Source organism: Marmota flaviventris, chromosome 2 (assembly GCF_047511675.1).
Source record: "Marmota flaviventris isolate mMarFla1 chromosome 2, mMarFla1.hap1, whole genome shotgun sequence".
In the NCBI taxonomy this organism is placed as follows: Eukaryota; Metazoa; Chordata; class Mammalia; order Rodentia; family Sciuridae; genus Marmota; species Marmota flaviventris.
In genome coordinates, this window is record NC_092499.1 from 83605937 (window position 1) to 83618935 (window position 12999).

General features: G+C 37.7%; 1 protein-coding gene across 3 annotated transcripts in view; it reads left to right on the forward strand.

Moving 5' to 3' along the window:
• Positions 1-12999, forward strand: part of Fmn1 (formin 1) — a 370333-nt gene that overhangs the window by 126698 nt on the left and 230636 nt on the right. For all 3 annotated transcript variants that reach the window (XM_027926187.2, XM_027926188.2, XM_027926189.2), the window contains one exon: positions 12144-12205. In XM_027926187.2, the coding sequence (XP_027781988.2) occupies positions 12144-12205 (62 nt within the window). The remainder of the gene's footprint in view (positions 1-12143; positions 12206-12999) is intronic.

Consider the following 12999-nt stretch of genomic DNA (forward strand, 5'->3'; position numbering starts at 1 on the left):
TAAAGATATTCTTAATATACTTTTGAGGCTTTTTCTGTTGTATTCACATTTAGGTTTTTTTTAATATTTATTTTTTAGTTGTACACAATACCTTTATTTTGTTTATTTGTTTTTATGTGGTGCTGAGGATCGAACCCAGGGCCTCACATGTGCTAGGCGAGCGCTCTACCGCTGAGCCACAACCCTAGCCCAATCACGTTTAGGTTTTTAATCTCCTGGAAATGTTCCTGTGTATGGTTTGAAGTATGAATATTTTTCTTGAAGTTGGATTTTTAAGAATAGTCTATCCTCTCCCTACAAATTTCAGTGTAGCCTCAGATCATATGTCAAGTTTCCTATGATTATTCTATTTCCATCCTTGCTTTTCTGTTCTTAGTATATGATCTATTTTGATATCCCTGTATTAATGCCACCTTTCCTTGTCCCATGCTGTGTTGTTAGTTAATTATTCAGTAGCTTTTACTAAAAAAGTATTTGTGTCAGAGTTTATCCAGCTTTTCAGCTTTACATTTCGATGACTGTGTTTCAAATATTTCAAACATTTATAATCCCCTCCTATTGTTTCTTTTTGTTCCTTTTTGTGTGATTTGTCATTATTCCTTATAATAATTATTATTTTTCATTTACCTTGATAAGAATTCTGAACATAAATATTTCCAATATGTTTAGTATTTAAAATTTGTATTCAGGCTTGGTGTGGTGGTGCATGCCTGTAATTCCAGCGGCTTTGGAGGCTGAGGCAGGAGAATTACAAGTTTAAAGCCAGCCTCAGCAAAAATGAGGTGCTAAGCAACTCAGTGAAACCCTGTCTCTAAATAAAATACAAAATAGGTCTGGGGATGTGGCTAAGTGGTCGTGTGCCCCTGAGTTCAATCCCTGGTACCAAAAAAAAAAAAAAATGTTTTTTTATTCAGTGGTTTTTGTGTTTCAGTTGGCTTTGTTGCCTGTCTTGACAGATTTCATCCATGTTTTAGAAGTTTGGTCTGAAGGCTCATGATCTATAGGATGATTTATGTTTGCAATTTTTCTACCTGACCTTGTAAGACTTCCAGGCCAGAAATTAGTCTTATAATAGTGTTTCAGGGCTCTTCACTTGAGTTAATGGTGTGGTTGTTGTCTACACCCTCAGGGATGGGACTGGATTAGAGATTTGAACATAGGGAAGTTATGTCCAGTTTATTCTGCTATCTTTCCTTTCCCATCTTTCCTCTCTTCCCCCACCTATTGTGAATCGGCATCTGCATATCGGAGAGAACACTAGGCCTTTGGTTTTTGGGGACTGGCTTATTTCACTTAGCATGGTAGCCTCCAGTTACCTACATTTACCAGCCATGATTTCATTCTTCTTTATGGTTGCTCACTCCCTTTTCTAAGCAGCAAGCATGGCCCTGATTTCCTGCTCTACAGGGTACTTTGGGTCCCTGTCACTCTGTAGTAACTTAACTCTGGGCCATCCTGCCTGTCTGCTTCTGGAATTGGGGCACAGTAGGCCCAGAGCTCCAGGCCATGAGCACTCTTTGCTTTGTTGTCCCGTTTCTGTTTCTCCAACGTGTTACAATTGTTTTGCTACCCAATTTTGACTTTTAACTTTCTTGCTTTATATTTTAGACTTCATTGCTATGTAGGCTTGAAAGTGTGCTAACAAATATGAACCTCTAACACTGGAAGTCTGTTGGGTCACTTTATTGAAAATAAATATGTACTCTTCTAATCTTTCTCAGATGGTTACCATATCCACACTAATCCACCCTTCAAGTAAAAGAAAAGTGGTGGTCTCACAACTTTGGCTCACCTCATCTCTCCCCTACTATACCCTTCCACCCGGATCAAATCCTTCAGGGGTTGCTGTGGCATTTGGTAGCAGGTTTTCTTTAAATATGGAGTATTGTGACTGCCACCTAGTGGCAGGAATCAGGTACTTTCAGTTGTTTCCTACATTCTATTCTAATGTAAATGTGTGACTTTCTAGAAGCTGTTTCTTAGTCATTAATGGTTGACTATGATTTTTAAAGCTACAGAAAATAAGAGCAAGAGGACAAAATAAAAAGGCAAAGTAGCCAAGGATTGGCAGATAGAATTTGACTTAATGACTGTTTTCTCCATGGTAATATGTCCATAAATGGCCCCAAATACTTACTTTTGGAACACAAGTAAAAGTCTATGGGACATAGCCATGAGTTCATTTACCTTTGTACCTATTTTATATTACCATTCTAGAACATAAAGGCCCAATTGCTATTTTGAATTCATTTTTCAAAATATTAAACAATACAAATATGTTAATTTTCACCCTTTATCTTCTTCCCTTTAACCAGTTTTTCTCTGTTTTATTTGGTTAGATGTCATCCCATTTATCTCAAGTCTCCAAAGTGATATGTGCCTCTAAATAGTACATTTGGCAAGAAACTTACTATATGTATTCATTGGCCATTGCCACAATGTCGCTGTGTAACAACCCATGCTAAAATTTAATAGCTTCCAGTAAGAAAGATTCTTTGTATGAGTATTAAGGATCAATAGTGCTTCACCTGAGTTTGGGCTCTTCCAGGCTAGGCTTGACTGTTCACTCTGGGTAGGGTGTGGGTTGGTACATCTTTCTCTCTGGGACCCAGGCTGAGTGTGTAGTAAGTAGCTACACAGGACGTGTTCTTATATGAAATACCAGGAGTAGAGGAGGCAAACCAAACTCTTCAAATTTAAATCTCCTCTTACACCATTTTAGCTCATAGTCAAAGCAAGTCCCATGGCCAAGCCAAAAGCCATGGGAAGTATTCTGCCTCCCAGTGGAAAGGGGAGGTGGAAGTGGATGAATATTTGCTTAACAATGCTCCAGCTTTTCACACCTTATATAAAATAATTAGATGAAATAAAAGTATTTTTAAGAAAACAAACTTCATGAGTTAACATTGGAGTATAAATGCTGAAAGCTTCTTAGACATTTCAAAGATGTATACCCTGAGAAGGCTTTTGAATTAGACATGGGTGCTGTTCATTTTTATGCACTGAATACTTCGTTCAGTACCTGGCAAAATGAAAGAGACTACCAATTATGGAGAGTGTCTTAGTGTCTTCATGCTGCTATAACAAAATGTCACAAACTGGGGTGTTTTTAAACAACAGAAATTTGGTTCTTGTAGTTCTAGAGGCTGGGAAATCCAAGATCAAGATGTAAACAGATTCAGTGTCTGGTTTGGGCCCATTTCCTTGTTCATCAATGGCATGTTCCTAGTGGGTGGATGATCTCTGTTGTGTCCTCATATGGTGGAGGGAATAAGCTAGCTCTTTGAAATCTCCTGTAAAGACACTAATTTCATTCATGATAACTTTGCTTTAGTGACCTAATCACTTCTCAAAGACCCCCATGTCCTAATTCTACCACCTTGGGGCTAGGATTTTGACATAAGAATTGGGGAGGCATAAGCATTCAGACCATAACAATAAGGAGCTGGTGGACTTGGAGACTTGGGATTGAGTTGTGGGGGTGGGGGTGGGGTTAATATTGAAATTTTTATATTTCTGCCAAGAAAATCCTAAATGTTCTTGAACAAGGAGTGATGTTGAGAGTTATAATTCCTAAATTCATACTATTTCTTTCAGCTATTAACCAAACTTGTATTTTTCAAACATAAAAAACCTGTCCCCTTTTCTGTACCCATATAAAACAATGTAAGAGGTTCACTCATGAATTATTCATTTAGCCTCTACATGGTCTCTTCATTTTTGAAGAGGCAAGATGGACTCTTTACTGAACTGAACACACACACACACACACAAGGACATGCAAAGGTTTATTATTCATATAATGAGACTTCTAGGGAGAGAAGGGCAGGCTCCTCCAAGCTGGCCCTGAAGTGACTTGAGGGAGAGTAAGAGCACAAGACTGATTTGGGGTTTCCACGGTGTGCAGAGATTATGCCTGGCTGAGGTCCACACTTATGGGCAGCAGCTTGCATGACCTGACCCTGCCAGTGCTTGCTTATCATGTTGCCCAGAAGTGTGGCCCAGGGGAAGAGAGAAGTTTAAAAGCTCTCAGCAGCCAAACATCAAAAAATGGAGTTAAATTTTGCACCATATTTAGTATACCATACCTCAGATTCTTGAAGGACTACAAATAAAAGATGTTGCATTCACACTAGATTTTCTGCTTTTGGTGTCACTGACTTTAAATCCTCCAGCATTTATGACAGACATAAAGGTAGTCATGTTCTTTCCAAACCATAGAGTTACTGTGGACTTCTTTATGGATGGGTATATGGTGTACCAAGATCAGGCTTCACAATTTGTCTTCCTAATCTCATTAAATATAAGAGCTCAAATTATATTTCACTCATAGATTTTGGAGCAAATGGTTTGTGAGTTTGCCTTTCATGACTGTGGCCATTCATCAGTGTTATGATTAGAGAAAGTATCTCCATTCACTCATGGATGAATTTGTTTAACTTGTACGCATCCGTTAATAATTAGCACATTTCCCCAAATGTCATCCTTCAAGTGCCAGCTTCTTTATTTTTGGAATGTATTTGTGATCCTTTTACTCTCATTTAATTTGTTCTTTTAATAAATTTTTTTCTTAAATAAAATGAAAGTTATTTTAAAGGGATTGTTCTCAAACTGTGTTGTAATATAGCCACTTGGGGGCTTGTTATAACACCTGGGGTTTCTGAGTCAACAGGTCTAGGACAGGAATAAGGATTTGCATTTCTAAATAATTGCACGTGATGCTGATGTTTCTAGTCCAGGGACTCTGATCTACATCTTCTTAAAGTGGTGATATTCATGCAGTCATGGGTTTTCTGTGCTAGTTTGATTTTTTTTTTTTTTTTAGTGAACATTAAAACAAATATTCAACTAATCAATGGTCAAAGTCCAGATATATATTACTCCCCCCGCCAAAACAAAAACAAAAAAACTTTCTGACATGGATTTATAACTCTGGAAGCACTGAATATTCTTTTATTATAATTCTGAGGAAGAATCCCTTCCTTTTCAGATTGAAGTTTGAACAACTTGAAAATATTAAAAATGTGGGGCAGGGGTCAGACTAATGAGAGAAGAATCGGCACAAATCAGAATCTATAGGAATATATCCACAGGAATAGTGCTGTGGTTCTAATTCCCCAACAGTGTGCATGATGTGGGTTTGCCATTGTTATATGAGTGTGTGATGAGGAAAGTCTAGCACATATAAGTAAGAGAAAGAGTATATAAATAAAATCAAAATTAATCACTGTGAGTATAGGCCTGGGAGTTTCTTTGAGAACATGAACAAATTTTAACTCATAGTTTTTTTTTTTTTTTTTAAGAGAGAGAGAGAGAATGAATTTTTTTTAATATTAAGTTTTCAGTTTTCGGTGGACACAACATCTTTATTTTATTTTTATGTGGTGCTGAGGATCGAACCCAGCGCCCCGCGCATGCCAGGCGAGCGCACTACCGCTTGAGCCACATCCCCAGCCCCTAACCTCATAGTTTGATGGCACTAGACATAACTGTCATGTTGACCCCAGGCTACTTAAACCTCCATGGGATCACAAATACACAATACCTTTTTTAAAAATTTATGGAACTGGTCACTTTGGTGCATGCTCATAGTCCCAGTGACTTTGGTAGCTGAAGCAGGAGGATTGCAAATCCAAGGCCAGCCCCAGCACCTTTGTGAGACCCTGTCTCAAAAAATAAAAAATAAAAAGGGCTGAGGATGTGACTCAGTGGTAAAGTGCTCCTGGGTTCAATCCCCATTATAAGTATATTAATAAATGTATGTATGTTATGGAAAAGTCTTCCCAAGTCTATGATTGATTCTCATATCTGGATAAAGCTAGCAACTTTTAACTTTCTAGGGATTTTACGTTCTGTTTGTACCTGGTGTTTCCCAACCAAAGGAACAGCAATAACAAACACGTAATCAAAACCAAACAAACAAACAAACAAAAAGTCAGCAGGATAAACGGCACAGGTTCTTCTGGTGTGAATATCATCATTGACACTTAACTACCTGGGCTTTGGGGAAAGTCGTTCGACCTAAGCACCTTGGTTTCCTCATCTACCAAATAAGCCTTGACATGACAGGGCCTGTCATGGAAGTTTGATATGATGATAGCCTGAGTTATTGAATGTGAAGTTCTTAGAACTGTTTTTGAGAAACAGGGCTCAGTAATATGACCTGCGCTCAAATGTAACTGAGACACAATGATTTGATCAGTGATGGCAGATCCCTACCTTGCATGTTATGAGATGAGTTTTAATTATGCTTTTGGCAAGTTGGAGAACACAAACCAGACCTCTGGCAAAAGGGATGTTTTGATATTATGAACTGATCGCAAAGGAAGGTTTGTGTACCACAAAAAGAAGGGACTAATATATTAAACACTTGGCTGGAAAGAACTTTATTTTTATGGGGGGAAGTTCTCTCCTATTTTTTCCCCAAAATGTTGAATTCTGCATTAGGAGCCTTCTGTATTTTCTGTTTGGTCTTTTATTAAAGGACATACCTGAGGCTGCCTTTTTTGTGTGTGTGAGTTAGATCATTTTAATTCATTCAGTAACTTCCACTGGGACCCAGATGACTTCAAAGGGACCTGCCCTTTTCAAGCACTTAGGGCCCAAATCTCTTTCTCTTTTTCACAGGATTATAGAGTCCTGGAGCTATTGGATACCAGAGTCAAGTTCTCTTTTTAACAATTACAAACATCTTTGGCCTTGAGTTCACATCTCCGCCTCACCATCCTCACCCCTCAGTTTTGCTTTTAACTGAGGAGGACTGTCCCTAGCACACCTTTGGGAACCCCAGCTTAGCCTTGACTCCTGGACCTTATTCTGAAACCCTTATCTTCTGTTACATTCCCTTGCAAGCCCTCAGAATGAACTCTCCACTAGTGTAGGCATTGACTTCCTTCTGCATGCCGCCCAGGGATTCTATTTATCATGCTTGTTGGGAGAGGGCGTTTTCCTGCCACCTGTAACGATGGTACTGTTGGCAAAAACATTTGTTTAAGGAGGAGATGAAGCATGCCTGGCTGGGTGTTGGCTTTGCAATTATCTCCTTTGTCATTGTGTTAATGAATTAGTCATAACTGTGTCACACCCTTATATGTATAATTTACATAGAACGAATGATTTCAAAATATAGTCTGTGTATTTTCTATTTGGAAGGTAGATGTTATTCCCAAGGGGCTTCAATTTTGTAAGAAGTGTGTTTTAACTAGGCTTTCTTTGACTACTTTGTAGAAGCTTGACATTGATTAGGGTTTAGATATATATTATCAAATAAGATACAATATTTATAAACTTTCTAAATTGTTCTATACTTCTTATTCCATCAATCTAGAGATCCTTTTGTGCCTATATAATATTCTGTATATGATATATGAGAAAACTAATGTACCTTTGTAAAGAAAAGCAGATTTTCCTGTTTTAATTTTAGATATTGAGATACTTATATAAAACTTATAAGGTTAAATATCATTCTTTGAACACCCATGTAAGATCATATTGCTCCAGCACAACCCAGTTCAATTCCTCTTCTCCCAGAGACATCTTTCTCCAGACTTTTTAATATTACTACTTGCTTTCCTTTATAGTTTTTTGTCATTTATAAGTGCCTAGAATTAGCATGTTAGTGAACTTTCTGTTACTGTAACAAAACAACTAAGTTGACTAACCTAAAAAGAGGCAAAGTTTATTCTGGCTCAGTTTAGGAGATTTTAGTTCATCAGTCTAGAGACTTATTGGTCCCATTGCTCTGGGACTGTGGGAGTATGTGGCAGAGAAGACCCATTCACCTCATGACCAGGGCATGAAAAAAGGAAAGGGAGACTGGATTCCCACCCTCTCTTTTGGGGGCTTGCTCCCTGGACCTAAGATCTCCCATTAGGTCCTATCTCTTAAAGGTTCCACCCCCTCCCCATGCTACCACTCTGGGGAATCAAGTCTTTAACACATGGGACTTTGGGTGACACCTAGGATCTAAACAACAAGAGTTAGGATTTTTGGGCCGGGTGCAGTGGCACACGCCTGTAATCCCAGCAGCTTGGGAGGCTGAGACAAGAGGATCACAAGTTCAAAGCCAGCCTCAGCAACGGCGAGGCACTAAGTAATTCAGTGAGACTCTGTCTCTAATAAAATACAAACATTGGACTGGGGATGTGGCTCAGTGTTTGAGTGCCCCTGAGTTTAGCCCCTGGTAACCACCCCCTTTGCAAAAAAAAAAAAAAAAAAAAAAAAAAGGATTTTGAGTTGGGTAGTTATGAGTATCTCTAACATTATTAAAAAATGCTAAACATTTTGTTAGTGATTATACTGGTTTGCACTCCTATTATCAAATGTATGAGTGCTCTCAGTGCTCTTTTTCTTCGCCAACACTAATTTTTTTCAGACTTTAAATATAGTTGGCGCTCCACATCTGGAAATTTTGCATCTGCAGATCTACCAATCTTGGATTGCAAATATTAAAAAAAAATTGCCCCTGCACTAAATTATATGCAGATTCTTTCCTGTCATTATTCCATAAACAATATGGTATGCTAACTATTTACATGGCTTTTACATTCTATTAGGTATTGTAAGTAACTGAAGGATGATATTAAGTATATGGGAGGATTGTGTAGATTATATACAATTACTATGCCATTTTATATAAGGGACTTGAGCATCTGCAGATTTTGTTATATATGAGGGTTCTGGAAAACCAATTCTGCGTGGATACCAAGGGATGACCATATTCCTGGTTACTATTGAGAATCATTGTCTATGTGTGTGTGTGTGTGTGTGTGTGTGTATGTGTGTGTGTTTATATTTTATATGGATATCTTTTAATAGTACCTGTGGAGTTTTAAAAACATGTTTTCCATTTTCTTCATGTCTTGTAGAATTTATTTATATATTTGTACTAGATATTGGTTGACTGTGTGTTTCAATTAGATTCTCCCACTCCATGGCTTGTCTTTGTTATATTGTATTTTTAGGGGAAAAAAGATTTTTAAAATTTTAATGTAGTCATATGTCTATCAGGTTTTTCTCCCTTTTATATATAGTGCTTTTTTTGTGTCTTAAAGAACCTTTTCCTAGCCTAAGGTTAGCTCTTAATTAACTTGAAATAGATTATTATAAAATTGGGGTCCAATTTCATGTTTTTTCTTAAGAATACCCATTTTTCCCAGCCCATAGTTCTTGAAATGCTATTCTTTGGGTAAGCAAAGGATCTTCAGTGCTAGTTTTATCACAAATAACCATAAATTCATGGTATATTTCTAACTAGTCATTATTCCTGTGTTAGTCCCACAATTCTGACATTGTATTAATAATAATTCTTGTTAGACAAGTTATATAGTGTTAATCTATATTTTCAAGAACTTCTTGGCCTTCATTGGCAATTTGTGCTTCTATATATACTTTAGCATCAGCTCCTTAGGTTCAAACCCAGCAAAGCTCTCAAGAAATTTTAGATCTATAGGTCAGTTTAGGAAAGTTGGCACCCGACAATACTGAGTCCTGAAAGTGAAAACCAGCTTCTTCACTGGCTGTTTTGGTAAACTATTTTAATAATGTTATTATTTTATCATCTGAAGACTTTACATGTTTTTTTTAAGTTTTTCTCCTAGATACTTTGTATTCTCAGAGATACTATAAATGTTATCTTTTAGATTTTTAAATTATTTATTGCTAGTTTGATGGTTTTGCATATTTTTGTTCATTTGTACTAGCTCTGTTAAACTCACAGATTTGAAGTATAATATTTGTGCAATTTAAAAAATTAGCTTACTATAGAATTTTTCATTTTGATGTACAGTACTTTGCATTTTAACACATGTATGGATGTATGTAAGTGCTGCCATAATCAGGATAGGGAATGGGCTTATCATTCCCTAAAATTCCTTTGTGTGCTTTGGCTACATAGTCAGACCCCCTCCCATCTTCATTATCTGGCAACTGCTGCTCTAATCTGTTCTTTTCCCTCTAGCTTTGTGTTTTCCAGATGTCATATACATGGAGTTAGGCAGTGTCGGCTTTCTGAGACCAACTTCTTTTACTTTACACAGTGATTTTGACATTCATCCATGTTAATGCATGCATTCCTTTTTATTGCTAAATAGTGTTCCATTCTACAGACATACCAAAGTTTATTTATTCATCTATTAAATTAATTATGTTGTTGTTATTATTTTTTGACTCTTCAAATTACTCCAGTTCCTTGGATGAAACTTGACCTCTTGTGTATCAGTTTCTTCGTTGACAGTGTGATAATAATGATACCTACCTAATAGGTTATTATGGGGATGAGTATGTTAACACACATGAAGTAGCCAGTTCTCCATATTTTTGGGTTCCCCATCTGTGGATTCAATCTACTACAGTAATACTTAAAGAAAAATAATTGTGTCTATAGTGAAGATATTTTTCTTGCCATTTTTCCTTAATGCAGTATAATAACTATTTACATACCATTTCCCTTGCATTAGTATTATAAACAATCTAGAGATGAATTAAATTATGTGGAAAGATGTGCATAGATTATATGCATCTACTATGACATTTTATATAAGGGACTTGCACCTGTGGATTTTGGAATCCTTGAGGGGTCCTGAATCAGTGCTCTATGCATACTTAGAATAATGCTTACTACGGAGTACACAGCCCATTATTATTTTGGTCTCCAGTATTAACAGAGATTTTTGAGGTAGAAAAGAACTTGATAGGTTCAAGGACTAGCTAGTATCTTGGTTTTGTAATGTGCAAGGAGGAGCATGAGTACCAGAGGACAGGGAGAGGAGGTATGCAGGAACCAAGAGCCTCTTGGGCTGATGCAAGGAGCTTTGATTGGATTGCAGGTGCAGTGGAAAGCTGGGGATGAGACATGAGCTAGTTCATGTTTTTAATAGATTACTCAGGCTGATGTGAAGAGAATCAGTCATGGTGTTTTTGAGAGAGAGAGCAGGCTTCCTCCTAGAAGGCACTGCAGTCGTCTGGGGAGGAGTAGTGGGTGGATTATAGCAGTTGTTGTGGGAGGAAGCTGACAGGTGTTTTGACTTGAGGTATGGTGTGGTTGTAGAACCAAGAGCTTGCTAACCAATTCACAGCTCTGAGAAGGAAGCCCCTTCCTCATAGGAGCAGCGTTGTGGCTGGCTGTGATTGCTGCCGGGTGGGGCTGAACCAGAGATTTTCCTCCTCCACTTTTGAAGTGGAACCTCAGCTTTGTCTACTCTATGAAGTCCACATAGAGAAACTGTCTTCTGCACATTTTTAAATGAGGGACGGATTTCTTTCCTACTCATATAATTCCTGAATACATTTGTTAAAAAAAAAAGGCAAAAGAACTGGCTTATTCCACAAAAATACATCCTCATAGCATTTTGCTTTGTAGTTCTCTGCAGCATGTGTTGTTCTGTGACCCCACATGCTCAGCTGCTCTCCTAGGAGTAGAAATAAGTTGCCTTGGCTGCTTCATCTGTAGCCAGCAGAGTTTTAGTGGTTGGCTGAAGTTCCCATGTGCACAGGGGACTTATTGTTGGAATAAACATTATTGGACACAGCTGAAAATTGGACCAGAAATTTATTTTTGTCCTCCTTTCAACCTCAATTTGCTCTAGAATCTCTCATTCAAATGACAAATAGTCTGGTCTTCCTGAGAGATTTGAAGACTGAAACCAGCCCTTGTGTGCTTACTTAGCCTTGTATTCAAATGGAGATTTTTCTTTTTTGGAAGCAGTTAAAAATAGAGTTCTCTGATCTCACATAGAAAGTTTTCTTTGATTTCCTGCTCTTAACACATCTGTGTTTGTTCTCTGTGGGGCCCTAGCTTCCAACTCCTCCTTCAAGATAAACACCTGACCAGGTCTTTATCTGAAACACACTCATCTTGCTTTTTTTTTTTTTTTTTGCCTTTTTAATCCTATCCTATCTGCTTAATTTGGGACTTTTAAAAAATATTTCAGAGTTTTTCACAGGAAGGAATTTCTCCTTTACCCCGAGCTACTTGTAATCTTTGCGCCCAAAGGCTAACATCTCTCATCAGGTTAATGTCATTTGTGTCTTCTGTTGTCTCAGCTTATTTGTAGAAAGGACTCTGGGACCTAGGAGATGCTCACTTGAACTTTGTGCCTCATTGTGTGCTTCTTTGTAACCTGGCTTCTTTTGTGATCTTACAGAATACCAAGCTGCTATTTTACACTTGAAGAGGGAACACAAAGAAGAAATTGAAAACCTGCAGGTATATCTCTTTGATTCTACTGAACTGGTTATCTGATATTTAGTTTTTTCATGTGCTGAAGTAAATATTCTTCTGGTGTGAAGTATTGAACTAGTCAGTATCTGTAGCTTGCACCTGCCAGTATCTGTAGCTTGCACCTGCCAGTGGGCACGAGCTTATCCTGGGGATGTAAGTCTTGGACTCTATATTTAATTGAATTCAGTTCTTAATTTTTTTTTTTTGGCAGGGGGAGAAACATAAAAGACTTGTATTTTATTAGAAAAAATAACTTTTTTAAAGCAGGGAAGAAGACAGAGTATTTAGACTTTCATTGTATGAATTTTATTTTAAAAGTTTTCCTATGCACAGTGTAGATTATTTGTGTTGGTCTTGCTCCCAAGCATGAGTTCATGTCCACCTGTCTCAGCACATCCCTGCAGTGTGATGTCTTGCAAATTAAGGTCCTTGAGGAAAAGGAGCTGGTAGGAGTAAGAGGTATGTGAGCCATCCTGTATCCAAAGGAAGTGCTGGGAAGTTACCATCTCCATCCTTACTTGTGAAGCCCAGCATAACACAGGGATCATTTCCCTTGTCTTGCCATCTAATCCTCGTGTCCTGTTGTTGGCTTTTGCTTGCATTGCTTACAGCAGGGAGTTTAGAATGTTAGCTTCAAGTAACTAGATAGTGAATCAGACCTGCAGTCTAGTCTATTGATGGCTGGGGTAACCCCATACTTCAGGAAAAAATAATAGCAAAATTTAAATAAGCTTCATGTTCATTTAATGCTAACTCATTGCTTGCTAATTTAATGAATT